The 14045-nt window shown below is 38.1% G+C and overlaps 1 protein-coding gene across 11 annotated transcripts in view; it reads right to left on the bottom strand.

Moving 5' to 3' along the window:
- The window catches only part of Pdlim5 (PDZ and LIM domain 5), a 163035-nt gene that overhangs the window by 49785 nt on the left and 99205 nt on the right, over positions 1-14045 (bottom strand). The window contains exons 8-9 of one of the 11 annotated variants that reach the window (XM_021233953.2): positions 2714-2833; positions 747-890 (exon numbers count right to left, since the gene is read on the bottom strand). The exons of the other annotated variants lie outside the window; for them this stretch is intronic. Of the exons in view, the coding sequence (XP_021089612.2) occupies positions 747-890; positions 2714-2833 (264 nt within the window). The remainder of the gene's footprint in view (positions 1-746; positions 891-2713; positions 2834-14045) is intronic. 11 annotated transcript variants of the gene reach the window in all.

The raw sequence follows: 14045 nt of genomic DNA, 5'->3' as shown, positions 1-14045 counted from the left end.
AGCGAGAAAAGAAGTGCAAAGCCGTGGAAAAAGATGAACAGACATGCCATGAATTCATTGTATTATTTTACGCATTGATATGAAATTGAGGAAGTCTGGCTGGGCGCGGTCGGTCCGTAGCACACACCTTTAATCCCAGTACCTGGGAGGTAGAGCCAGGAGGATCTCTGTGAGTTTGAGGCCATCCCGGTCTACAGAGGGAGTTCCAGGATGGCTAGGACTATGCAGACAGACCTCATCTCAAAAAAAAAAAAAAAAAAAAAGAACAATTGATGAAATTTTTTACTAGTCATGTGAGACTAGCTTCCAAAAGCATTTAGACCCATAGATGTGATAGGAATACTATAGAAGCAAAGCTGACAGACAGAAGGGCTGCTTCTGAAAGCAATTAGGCTTTAGTTCACCAAGACTGCGGGAAGAGATAGCATCCACAGACAGTCATTTCTTCCCGATTCTGCCCCAACTACAGCAAGTGAAAGCTGTAACAGTGAAAGCTGTAATGTCTAAAGTTACAACACATAATAATGGGTGGTAGCTGTGAAGACAGACAGGGGTGCTCATTGAGAACATTCTCCAAGCCCATGATTTACCCACAACTTGGGTGAAAGGCTCACCACACAAGGGGAGCTCATTACAGCTCTCTGCCGGCACCTGGACGGGCCGGGTCTGTTCTCTCTCAGGGAAGTGACCTGTCAGACACGGGAGGCTGCTGGGACCACAGACAGACACTGCGCACACAATTCTACCTGGTTTTTGCAGCGAGAGCAGCAGACACAGTGGCAGCCGCACCACTCACAACTGCAGCACTGTATCTAGCCGGAGGGGAAAAGGCAGAAAAGTTTCCAGAACTTTCCAAAGAACCTTCTACAGTCCTTGTAGAGCTGCTTACACTGATAGGGGAAGAAAGGCAGAGGAGAAGAAAATGAAAGTAAGAAAAGGCAGCAAAATAAACACAAGTTAGCACTCATTCTAGAGAAGTATTAGATATAAAGGTGAGCCATTAGAGGCATGGCAGGTGTTTAGGTGTTAGATAAAACTCACGTCCAAAATTCCAGACATTTAAATTTAATGTGTAAGCCTACCTAAAATGGTCTGCTTTTCACCAAGCACTGTGAAATGTCAGTTATATCTAATGCTATTATAAGACATCGAAATTATATATCACATATTTGAAGAGTTATACATATGTAACTAAGTAGAGAATGAATGTGAAAATAAAGGCTGAGTTTCCATAAGCAGAGATAAGGGAGTTTTCCTAAACAGGCTTTAGATGAGACATGCTGTCTGGGAGCAGACACACACCAAGGACATGACATTTTAATGAGATATGTTTTTAGAAGCAGAACTGCCTACACATTAAGAAGCAGCAAAATTCATTAACATGAACAAGATATAACTTTAAATAATCTAAGTTGAACTGTTCTGGTTGGTAAGAATCTTTGCAAAAATAAACAGTAATTACAAGAATATAAATAACCAAAACATCACCTTCTTTGCAAAGTTCTCCATTCCTATTTTGAGCTGGTTCTGTAAGATTTTTAAATGAGATAAAATTTCATATTCAGAAGAGTCCTTATGCCTTAAACCAATTATTTTTTTCAAACAGCATGGGCAGGAATTTACATTTCAGCAATAGGAATATAGTACTCTCAAAAGCAGTTTTCAAATTTTAATTGAGCTTTTTAAAAAATTAAATAGGATAGTCTAAAAAGCATGGTGTGGGATTTGCCTCTTATCTAGTTCTCTGGCTGTAAGACATTAATAACATCACTATAACTACTTTGTTTTAACCGTTTGTGACAATGGTCATTTCCAACATATTATGAGCCAAATTTAACACACTTTATTAAGAACTCAGCTGTATGAAATAGTAAGGGTGAACCTGAGTCTACTCTCTCCTCTCTCCTCTAAAGAATTTGATAAGCTCCCAACTCCACTAATATAAGCCACTGGAAAGAAAACTGAAGAAACTACAGGAAGTCAGTTGAACATACAACATAGAAACAAAGGATGATGATGTACACATGTGTAAGTATTCCATGAGACAGAACTGCACCGCTAAGTTTTAACAATGTCTATGAATAGTTAGACAAAGAGGAACAGGGCCAGGAGAGGGAAAATGAAGATGCAGAGTGAAGAAGAGTGAGTGCTGAGGTGAAGAACAGTTTCCTGGTGATTTAATGTTTGTTTGGGTTTCTGAATCACTTTGGAAAAAAGCAATGGTGAATAATAAACAGAAACAAGGTATAAAATAGCCAGCTAGAAAGACATCAGCTAACCCATTCTGTAGTTGGGAGAAGAGGAAACTAATGAAGTTCCTCTAATGCAACGGTAAAAGAAATAACACAAAATAATTATCAATGTCTTATAGGTAGTATCTTGCTCCTCTATAGTTTGAGAACATGCCTGGGATGTTTGGAACACTCCTCTCTTCTTTCAGAGGTACGTGATTAAACTTAACAGCAGACTTAGGCAATCACAAAGTGAATAAACAAGACACACATTTCCTCATTCTATATTAGAAGGTAACAACCAAACCAAAGCATACATAGAATAGAAAGGCAGTGGAAAGCAGTGTTTTGGGGCTGAGTATGTTTATACATAATGACATCAGCCTCTTAATCCATGATGGTGCTCTCATTTTCAGTGAGTTTAGTATTTTGGTTCATCACCAGCACTGAAACGGAGATAACTGAGAAGGAAAGAACTCTACCTAGAGTAAGTGGCTGCTACTTTAGAAAGTGTGGCTACTTGACTACGAATGTTTAACACCTGGGGAGCTGCAGGTGGGTGAGGTCCACTCTTAAGTAGGTCTTCCAGAGAATTGTCAAACCTAAGTTTTCAGAAGTGAAAAAGAAAAAAGGCAAAGAAAAGATTAATGAAAAGTTGAGATCATGTTCACCATGTATACCATCATTTAAGTGCCAGTAACTTATGTATGGGAACACTCTAGTTCAGTGGTTTTTAACCTGTGGGTCATGACCTCCTTGGGATTGCATATCAGATATTCTGCATATCAGATATTTACATTATGATCCATAACAGTAGCAAAATTATAGCTATGAAGTATCAATGAAATAATTTTATGGTTGGAGTCACTAATACATGAGGAACTTTGTTAAAGGGTTTCAGCATTAGGAAGGTTGAGAACCACTGCCCTAGTTGGTTTTTATTATCTATCTCTGTGTCTACAAACCAAATCAAATACTGTCCCCAACACCAAATACAGGTTGCTCTGATCCCAAATCATTCAGCATGGCTATAGGCATGTGATAAAAGATTATATACTTAAAGGTAGAAATTCCTATTCACTGACCATGAAGTTTTGAACTACTTAAGAAAACTTAAGCTCCAAGAACTTATTAAGTTGCCCAGCACTACACACAGAGTAAAGGTCAAACGGAATTTGGACTATGTCTGCCCTAACTATTTCCACTGGCATGGGTAATAGAGAGCAAGTAGGAGTAAGTCAAACTTTTTTTTGTGGATCTGAAATCATATGGGTGGTATTCATCTTGATGTAAATAGAGAAAGTAGTTATCCAATTATACAGCTAACAGTTGCAAGAAGCTTGATGATTTTTTATTTAATTAAAAAATTTTATAACACTTGTATACAAGTTATTATATTGATATTCTCAATTCCTACATATCCCTTTTTAACTATTATAGTTTCACATAAATACATATTACAAAGATGGTCTTGGATCAAAGTCATCTGTTATCTGTTTGTATCCCGCCTCAACAAACTCCTTCCCAAATCACTCTCCTACTTTCATGTTTTGTTGTAGATGCATTTTTGCTGTAAAAAAAAATATTTACAGGATGCCAATATTAAAGTTGAAAACAGAAAAATGTTGGTTTCAAAGCAAGCACCAACTCTAACACTGGAAGAAATTAAACAAGAAAAATACAAAATTGCATAAAAGCACAGATATGGAAAAATGGGATGGATCAGATATATTACACTGATTCTTACATGGAAAATATAACATTAAGGTAAAGAACTAGAAAAGGAGTGCTTGTGTTCTCATTTTTCAGTTAGAATTGGTTACCTCTTTACTAAGGTACTGAAAAATTAGAAACAACTTGAGAACGTGCCATATAGAAATGAAGTTTTATGAGAGGTACAGATAAAGATAAATTACAGCACAATGGACAAAAATAGCCACCATTTCCTTTTGTGAGGCTACAAACTAAGAATTGTTTCCATATTTTTCAAAAGGCTTTTGCAAAATTAAGAATATTTTGCAGGGCTTCATACATAAAAAGCATGTGACATCCATATTTTGGCATGTATATGTAAAGTCTCACCATGATAGTATTAAGCTCATTTACTTATGTATGTTATGTAGGTCTGGCTTTTTTATGCCATGTGGAGAATTAAGAAATTATGGCATTCTATATTACCCAAAAACCTCAATGTATTTGTAATCTTGATATTTAATAAGTCAAAACAAAAAAAACCATACATACAAACAAACAAAACTACGCTGCTGAGCTTTGTTCCAGAGAAAGAGAATAGCATGTAGCTATCAGACTGCTCATTTAAACTGCAAACTTTATCACATTGCCTACATCTTCCAGCACTGACTTAAGGATAGCTGCCTGTGCTACCTGTTCTCCAGCATTCTCACCAAGCACTTCCTCTCTCTATCTAGCTTTCCATTTCTTCTTGAAACAGACCAAATTCTACTACTCTGGTTTTTGATAACTTGCTGTATCACACCTCACTGGGTTAGTTTCTAAGCAGCCCTTCAACTCAGTGACATCCTTTGTGATGTCACTGCTACACGTGTTCACAATACTTTGTATTTTTCTGCATGAAATGTGTTGTTATTGTGTTGTATTGCTTGTGCGGCAAATTTGCTTAAAGTCAGACTCCTTCAATAAACAAAAATGCTCCTGAACTGAGAAACCATGATATTTATGCATACAAAATGAACTATAATAAAGTACTTACCAGAAATAATTAAATATTTACCAACCGAATTAATGAAATTTCTTGTTCCCAAATACAGAACTCATGATATGTGTAAGTATTTGTCTTAGAACAGCTGTACCTCTAGTGACATGTCACAATCCAGATAGATAAATAAATGTTATTGCCTAGGGAAAGACACATGATCAAAGAACAGACTAGGATTTGAAAGCCATGTGCATAGAATGTCTTTTATACTGTAACAAGCCCTTCAATTTAAGAGAACTATAAAGAATTTTAGTTATTTACATGCCAACTAACAATAAGAGTTTGTTTTTTTCAACAGTGGGTTGAAGAAGTCTTCTTATGCTTCTGGGAGCTATACTGATGAAATGTTTGAGGATTAGAATTTATATAATTGACACAATACCTTCAAGAGCCAGATTTCTGAGGTTAGGAAAAATTCACTTGGGAAATTTCCCATGTGCATGATTACCTATTATTTAGCCAGTCTCTAAAAATACAAGATTCATGACAGACTTTTAAACTAGTGCACTTAATATGGAGCAGACATCAACATGTATTCTCACCCTTACATTCCCTAGTATTTATTCCTCTTAGGGTTGGAAGTTCTGATTTATAGCATACTTAGAGCAGTCAAACTTTCTGCCTTGTCTGTTGCTTAAATGGGTTTTTGGGTTCCAACAGGGGCCTGGCAGTTTTTTTTCCCAGAAGCATCTGCAGAATCGGGCTTGCAGCCTTTGGCTGCTTTCTGCAGGAAAGCTGAACAGTTATTTGTGAACTGTGTTTTTCTTTGCAACCGTGCCTAAGTGTTTCAATGTGCACCCATGCTAATAATCTATCTAGGCAAATGAGTCCTGACCATCTAGCTTTACCATTCTGCAGGATCAAGGGAGAAGAATACTTTCTGGCCTCCAGCCTGCACAGCTGTCTAGTATCCTTTACCTGTGCTCCCCAGCTCCTTCCTGTCTCAAGCAGCTCACCTGAACTCCTACACAAGGCATTATGTACGTGTCTCCTTTCAAGAGTGCCATCGGTGCCTTTAAAGAAATCCTCTTCAACAACAAACTGCCCTCACCTATTTTCTATGCCCCTTTACAATCAAACTGAAATAACTGTCTACTTAACCACTTGTCACACTGCAGCCCCAATATAATCGTATTCTTGCCGAGATCACTAAGGACTTCTTTATGACTAAACTGGATTAACAATTTTTACTTATCAGGCTGGTTGGTGGTGGTGCACACCTTTAACCCCAGCACTTGGGAGGCAGAGGCAGCTGGATCTCTGTGAGTTCAAGGGCAGCTTAGTCTCAGAGAGTCAGCCAAAACCACTACACAGAGAAACCCTGTCTCTGGGGGAGGGGGGAAAGACAACAAATACAAAAAAAAAATTAAAAACCCTATTTTTATCATGTTTTTATTGTTAAAAACTACAAAACATGAGTGTGCTATCATGATTTTAATGTATATTTCGGTATTGTTAAATAAATAACATTATGAAACAACTCCAAAATATTTTCATTTTGCAAGTCTGCAATGCTAATACATTCTACAATTCTACTTTGTTTACATGAATTTGGCACCGTTGACACCTTACATGGGGGAATCATCTATTTACCTAGTCTCAGTATCTGATGTAACTGACAACTTCTTTTCTTCTCGTTTTCAGTGCCACGACCCATTATTTATTTTACATACTTCAGTATCTCACTGGTTACTCCTACTATTGGAGGTTACTGTTACAGAAATAAAGTTTGGAAAATGACATGCTCTTCGATATCTTCGAGTGGCAATGTAACAGTATCTCTGTCTTAGTGATCAACAGTAGCCTGTGTTGTGGGTTCACTTTTAAGTTATTTTTCTATGTCTCATATCAAAATTAAATTAACTCTTTTCAAAATAACCTCTTAAGACTTTCCCCAAAGTATGTTATTACATTTGATGGCCATACTATCAGAAACCTCGAAGGAAACCTTTTCCATACAAAGCCTCCACCATGACCTCATGTTTTATTACCATGTCCTTATTATTCCACCTTTAAATTGCATCTTGAATCATCCTCCTGCTCCCGATCATAGCCATTATCCTTCCCCTACAGACTAAGCACTTTGATCATTTCTGTAACAATTATCTACTTTCTTACTTCACTCTTACCAAATTCTGCCCTATCTAGTCTTGTCTTGATTTAGTCAAAGTGCCTGAATTTTTTTTTTAAATACTTACTGTAGTAGAAAAAGCAAGAGAAGGAACAAGCAACACTGGCTTTAAGATACTTGTAATTTGAAAATCAAGTTCTTTAAGGAAAGGAAAATTAAGTTGCTAAAATGTCCTTCCCCATCTTTTACTTTTTATTATGCAATGTATTGCTTAACTTCTTTTATAAAATCATACTATCATGACAAACAAATCTCCATAATAAAGGTAAAAGCAGAATAGATAAATACTCTGAAATGTCAGTGTGGTTGAACTATATGAAATTAACTAGAAGCAAAAGAGGTCAAATGAAGACTATCATGGTGAAATTGTCGGTCATCAATGTTTCTAACTAAATTTTCCAGGTTGTGGTTTGTTTATATTAGAAAGACTAAATGAATCGTGTTTGACATTGCATTTTTAAACTGGCAATAACAACACCGTGTTTTACCTCTGTGAAGATAGGAATGGAAAGAAATTAACCTGGGAAGTATCTTAACATAAGGGTTACTGATCTATAAACTTGTCCATGCTCTAAGGCAGTTGGCATGTATTCTGGACTCTATACTCAAGTCACGTCTGCAAATCACAAATACTGATTTTTATTAACAAAAGAGCTTTATAAAAGGCAACAAGTCACAAATGTTTGCCAAAGTCATAAGGCAGTTGTTAAAACTCTACAGAGAACAATTTGTACATGAAAATAGAGTAATTAGGAACTGTCTTGTCTCAAATATTTCTAAAGGACTGCACTCAGAAGGAACTTAAGTGTAATATCACTTCAGTTCAGCAGATGGCGACAACTGCATTACAGTAGGCAACCTGCTCTTGCTATACTACAGAACAATATACCAACAGAACATGAAGGCAGATCGAGTACAAATACTCTGTATTTTGCAACCCACAAAAACGACTTGTTTTTGTTCCTATTTTTGACCTATAATCCTTTTCTAGATTGCCATAAATACTGCGTAGGAATGTTTGAGACAATAGCAGCTGAGGAATTCCAGCTAGATGTTTTCAGAATCATTTTATAACATTAGACCAATATAAAGGTGTTGACATTCTGTCCTTTGGGTTTAAGTGTGACTATTAACTGATCTCATAAAAAATGTATGCAAATGTCGGATTGGGAACAATTCTTACTTCCTCTGCAAAGCTTATGGAATAGCAGTCTGGGGTGACAAATATGCTTAACTAGCTTGTAGTCTTGTGCTTGTATATGCACACATGTGTACATAGGTGTGTGTTTATGTACACTTGTGCATATGGAAGCGAGAAGCCAACATGTGATGTGGTGTCATGTTCTATCACTTTCCACCTTACCTCTCTGTGAACCTGGAAATCGCCAGTTGAGCAAGACTAGCCGGTCAGCAAGCTCTAAACCTGTCTTCACCTCACTAGCACACCACAACAGGCTTTTACATGTGCTTGGGGTTCAACTCAGGTCCTCATCTTGCAGGGTAAGCACTTTACTGATGGAAGCATCTCCCCCATCCCTAAATGTGCCTTAAATATCTTAACGTTTAATAAGAAATATGTTTCTGAAATAGAACAATAACGACGACAAGAAACTGCCAGAAATTTCTTTTCCACTTTTATAGGCTTGTATTTATTCACCGGTGAAGAAATTAAAAAAACAAACAAAAAACCAAAAAACAAACAACCATTAACTTACAAAACAATTAGGGAAATTTCCTTCAGTTTGTTCCTAAATTGTGGATGAGTATGTGAACATGACACGTTTCCATTCAGAAGTAACTTAGATCTGTTCTTCTACTGGAAAATCCCATCCTGGTTATAAGCCAGGAATCATACAGACATTACCTGGTGTCACAGGCAGACCTGAGGAGGATATTCCTTACTCTGTAACTATTCATGTGGTACAACTGGAGACTCCAGTTTGAAGCCTTTTACAATAAAGAGGAAAGCAGTTATGACACCGGTCAGTCATTTTAATTCTTTGAAAACTGAAAACCCACATCTTGGGTTATAATGCCGTGTGTGTGTGTGTGTGTGTGTGTGTGTGTGTGTGTGTGTGTGTGTGTGTGTTAACATGTAAGGTTGAGTATGTGTGCCCATGCACACTCATGTGGAGGCCAATGGAAGATGCTAGATGTCTTCTTCCACTTATCACTCTTCTCACTGTCTTGAGAAAACACCTTTCGCTGAATCACAAGTTCATCATTTTTGTTAGCCTGGCTGGCCATCTTTCTGTCCCCCGGTCCTGGAGTTACAGGCACAGACTATCATGCCTGACTTTTTGCAACAGGACTGCTGGACACTCAAGCTCATGTCCTCATGCTTACACAGAAATGCTCTTACCTGTTGAGCCACCATCTCGGTACCTCATTATAATTCTTCACTGTAAAGAACTCAAGGTCCATCATTCATTATGAAAGGGAGATGATAAAAATCAAACTGATGAACTATGCTGGACCCTAACAAGGTTATGCAATTTCTCTTGCTCAAGTAAAATGCTGGTTTATACTTATTTACATATAAACTGCATATTGAAATAGTAGTATTCCTATATATCAGTAGAAAAAAATATTATGAGGCCAAGAAGAGAATCTTTTAATTTTAAATAAGTTGGATCACATTTGACAAAATTATTGTTAAGGAAGTCATTTTTAAATAAAAATTTCAAAGGCTTCCCATAATTTTCTTTCTAGTATACCACCCAACACCATCATCATCATCTCTATTTCTACTGTGTTACTAACATGATGGTTCTTAGCTTGTTTATCTATATTTGCAGTTCTGGAGGCCAAACCCAGGACTCCATATACACAAATCAAGGGCTCTAACTACATCTTGGCCCTGTTGTTGCCTCTCTTAAGTCTACAATATAAAGTACATCCTTTAAACATGAATGACAAATGACTTCGGTTCCTTTTTCCAATCACAGCACTAAGTGTCTCATCTATGTGTTTCAAAGATGAGTTATTTTCTCCACCCAGGGGGCAATCCTATAGATGCATCCCATAAACATAAAAGAAAGACTAAGAAGCAATGGTTGCTTTAATGAAACAAACAAGCATGAACAGACAGCAACAGGAGGAAAGAGTCAACTACAGGCAAATACATAACTGGAGTACCATAGGTTTTCATTCAAGAAACCTAGGTGGATTCAATTTTTTACTTCTAATGTAAACAATATGTTAATATATAACACAAGATTTGACCTACTACTGATTCTTTAATTGGAATGGTGTACTACTGTATAACTAATTTTCCTATTATTTAGCAGACAAGAAAAATGGGCAAGTGCAGTCAATTAGTAACTGAGCTGTTAATATCAAGTACAGCAGAGGATTCTAAGATGCTTATATTCTAAGAGCATATTCTCTAGTGGGGGACATAGGGTGTGGGGACAAATACTTGTTGTTCAAAGCAGGAAAAGTAGCACCAAAGATAGTATAGTGCTTACAAATGGGTTCAAAGCAAGTAACTGTACTTCACACTCACTTTTTGAGAGCTTATCTGTCCAATGAGCACTAGGAAAGGCCATGCGTGCAGCTCAGGACTGAACTGTATTACCACCATGATTCATATACTGAAGTCTTCAGTGTGATTCAATTTAGATATAGGTTCTTTAAATTTGTAATTAAAGGTAAATGGGGTCCAAGTTCCATATAACTGGTGTTCTAGAAGAGGAATAAGGGATACTTAAAATGCTAACTCTTGCCATGCTCCCTGCTGTGAAGATAATGGACTAAACCTCCAAAACTGTAAGAAAACCTCAATTCAACACTTTCTTTTGTAAGAGTTGCCATGGTCATGGTGTCTCTTCACAGCCATAGAAAACTGTCTAAGACAGAAGTTGGTACAAGGGAGCAGAGTATTACTGTGAGAGGTTTGGCTGACCTGCTTGTTGGTGGCATGTGGACTTTGGGACCTTGGATTAAGAAAGCAGTTGAACAATTTATGTGGGGCTTAATGGAACAATTTGATTGGGGATTACATGGGCCATACTCAGGAGCATGAAAGACAGTGGTTCTGAGAGCATTGGGGGAAGTCCTGTGTATATGTCTCTTTTTGGTTAATGAATAAAGCACTGTTGGCCAATAGGGAAGCAAGATAGGTGGGACTAGGAGTCAAAGAGGATTCTAGGAAACAGAGGCACAGGCAGTCACGATGTAAGAAGCGGGAGAAGTAAGATAAGAGGTCCGGACCTTTTCTCAGGTAAGAGAACACCACATGGAAATACACAGATTAGTAGTTATGGGTTAATAATTAAGTCAGAGCTAGCCATTAAGAAACCAAGCAAATGGCCAAGAGCTTTATAATTAATATAGTGCTTTGTGTGTTATTTGGGAGCTGAGATAGTAGCCAGACCAAGGTAGCTGGTAGGAAGACTACACGTTACAAATGTTTCAGAGGACAAGAAGATAAGGAAGTGGGCCAGAGACCGTTCTTGTGATATTTAGCCAAAGAATGTGGCTGCCTTCTGCCTTTTTCAAAATACCCGCCTGAGGCTAAACTGAAGAGTTTTGGATTAATGATGTTGGCAGAGGAGATTTCAAGACTGCCTAGCATTGACTGCATGATATGTTTATCAGTGGTGACTTTTATGCAGATCTATAATTTAAAAAAATGCAAGCTTCAGAGGGCTAGTCCATAATCATGGTGCAGGGAATGTGATGACAGGCAGGCAGGCAGACATGGTGCTGGATAAATAGCTGAGGGTTATATCCTGATCTGTAGGCAACAGGCAGACACTGGGCATGGCTGGGCGTGTGATACTTCTAAACCCAGTCACACACCTCCGATTAGGCCATCTGTATTCCAATAAGGTTATACCTGGTCCTTCTCAAACAGTTCTACTAACTGGGGATCGAACACTCAAACATATGAACCTAAGGGGCTCCTTTTCCTTCAATGCACCACAATAAACTCCTTGTACACTTCTGAAAAAAAAAAAAGCTAACTCTTTCTTCCGGACATGTTTTATATTATGCTATCCTGTAAGTTTACACAGAGAGAAGGCTGGATGTAATCATTGAGAAGGAGGCCATGTGCAAGCTGGAAGACAGGCTTCACTGGAAACCAAGCCTGTTGGTATGGTGTTCTAGGGACTCTAGGCTCCAAGTCACTTAACATGTGCATCTTGTACCAGGGCTGCCTAATACAGCATATTTTTGATTAGCAGGTACACTGAGAAGAACCCATCTTTGCATAGATGTGTACAGGTCTTTACTTATAAACTCACTACTGCATGCACCCAGAAAGAAATACTATATGTCTATGAGAGTGCTTTTTCTTCCAATCTTTATTTTTATAAGAAAATCCTTGTCTTCCAGGAACAGGGTAGAAAATCAGGATATGTAGACAAATGCCCATAAGTAAAACCAGAAAGAGGCATCAAGAGAGTTAAAATCTGTATAGGGAGTTAGGTTAGACATGAGTTGCTTCCACTGTAGGGTGGGTGTGGGGAGAGTGAATTGTAGAGACTATGCAAGTGAAGTTGTGAGATTGAATAAGACTCTGGTCGAGAACAGTAGCACTCAAGCTAGGGATTCTCAGTATCACACCACTGGCTCGGAGGGCTGGACAAGTCTTCAGCTGGTGGGACAAGACATTCAGTAACCTTTGCGCCTAGCAGCACCTCCTAGTCTTGTGTATCCACTTACTACCCAACCCATTACCAATAGATACAGAACAGTAGCATCACCTTTAGGAGAGACCAGGAAGTAAACAATGTACAGAGATCAGGTGTACCCAGTTAAAATTTATTAAATGGCTCATCAAAATAGAAATACATAGGAATCTAAAATTTCATGCTTTCAACATTCAAGCTCTACTATTTTAGATATCCATTACACGCACCCAACTGTTTTCCTTTAAAGAGCTGTTCTTTCGTTGTTTCATTGACATAGCTCTAACTATAATACCCAATCATTAAGCCAAGATGGTCTATAACGTAATCAACAAAGGCAAAAACAACAAAATACAAAAAACAAAACAATAAAGAAAGTAAATGAATCTTCCTTTTAACTTCCCATGCACTGTAACTAATCTTTTACTTCAAAGACTTCCTTTCATCTTGTGGCTGTGATCTGTGTCAAAGATCAAGAAAAAGGGAAGGGAGATTGAAGACAAAAATGATGAGAAGACTAGTAAAAGGACCATGTTGTAGAATCTGTGCAACCAAGTCTGGTGACCGGTTTCCAGAGTTTAGCATGAAAGGTGTTTCCTAGGAAATGCCTCTTAAATCAAGAGCGGTGAAAGAGAGGGGCCAGGTAGCAGGACTCAACAGAGGTGAACTGCCATTGTGTGGAGGTAGGCAGCCTCAGCTGACCCTCCACAGCAGTCCTGGAGATGCAACAGCCATTACAAGCTGTCTCTGTTATCCTGAAATGACCAGGCTCTTTATCTTCCTCTTCCCCATAGCAACAGGATCAGTTCAGTGAATGTGGGCCCTGAGGTGAACAACAGACTAAGGCTTCCTGTCTCACACACATCTAGAAGCAGCTATAGGTCCTCCACCGAAGTGGAAACTCAGTAAGCTCCAAATCTGAGCATAAAACCCAGAATTGATCTGCTGCTTCTAATAGCAAGAAAAGCTATGACGCCTATTTTGCAAGGAATCATCAAGGAAATACTTAATTACATCATGGAATTTTAGTGGATGGGATAAATCAAGTCAGCTTTTTACACAGAAGACAGAGCCATTAAGCCAGCCAACTAAATTATGAGTCCTGTATTATAGGCCAGGCTTTAGATTTTGCTGTGTTGTCTATGTCCCATAGCACATTCTCTTCCCTACATGCCGCAAAGACAGCACACGGAGGCCTTTTTTCCCCCTCTAAATCGTCATTGAATCTCAACAGAAGAAAATAATAAATTGACAATAGTCAGGGCTGGATTACTAGGTATGAACTTTATATAACAAGCTGGCAACCC

Source organism: Mesocricetus auratus, unplaced genomic scaffold (genome assembly GCF_017639785.1).
Source record: "Mesocricetus auratus isolate SY011 unplaced genomic scaffold, BCM_Maur_2.0 Super-Scaffold_100009, whole genome shotgun sequence".
In the NCBI taxonomy this organism is placed as follows: domain Eukaryota; kingdom Metazoa; phylum Chordata; class Mammalia; order Rodentia; family Cricetidae; genus Mesocricetus; species Mesocricetus auratus.
This window is presented reverse-complemented; position numbering and strand designations above follow the sequence as displayed.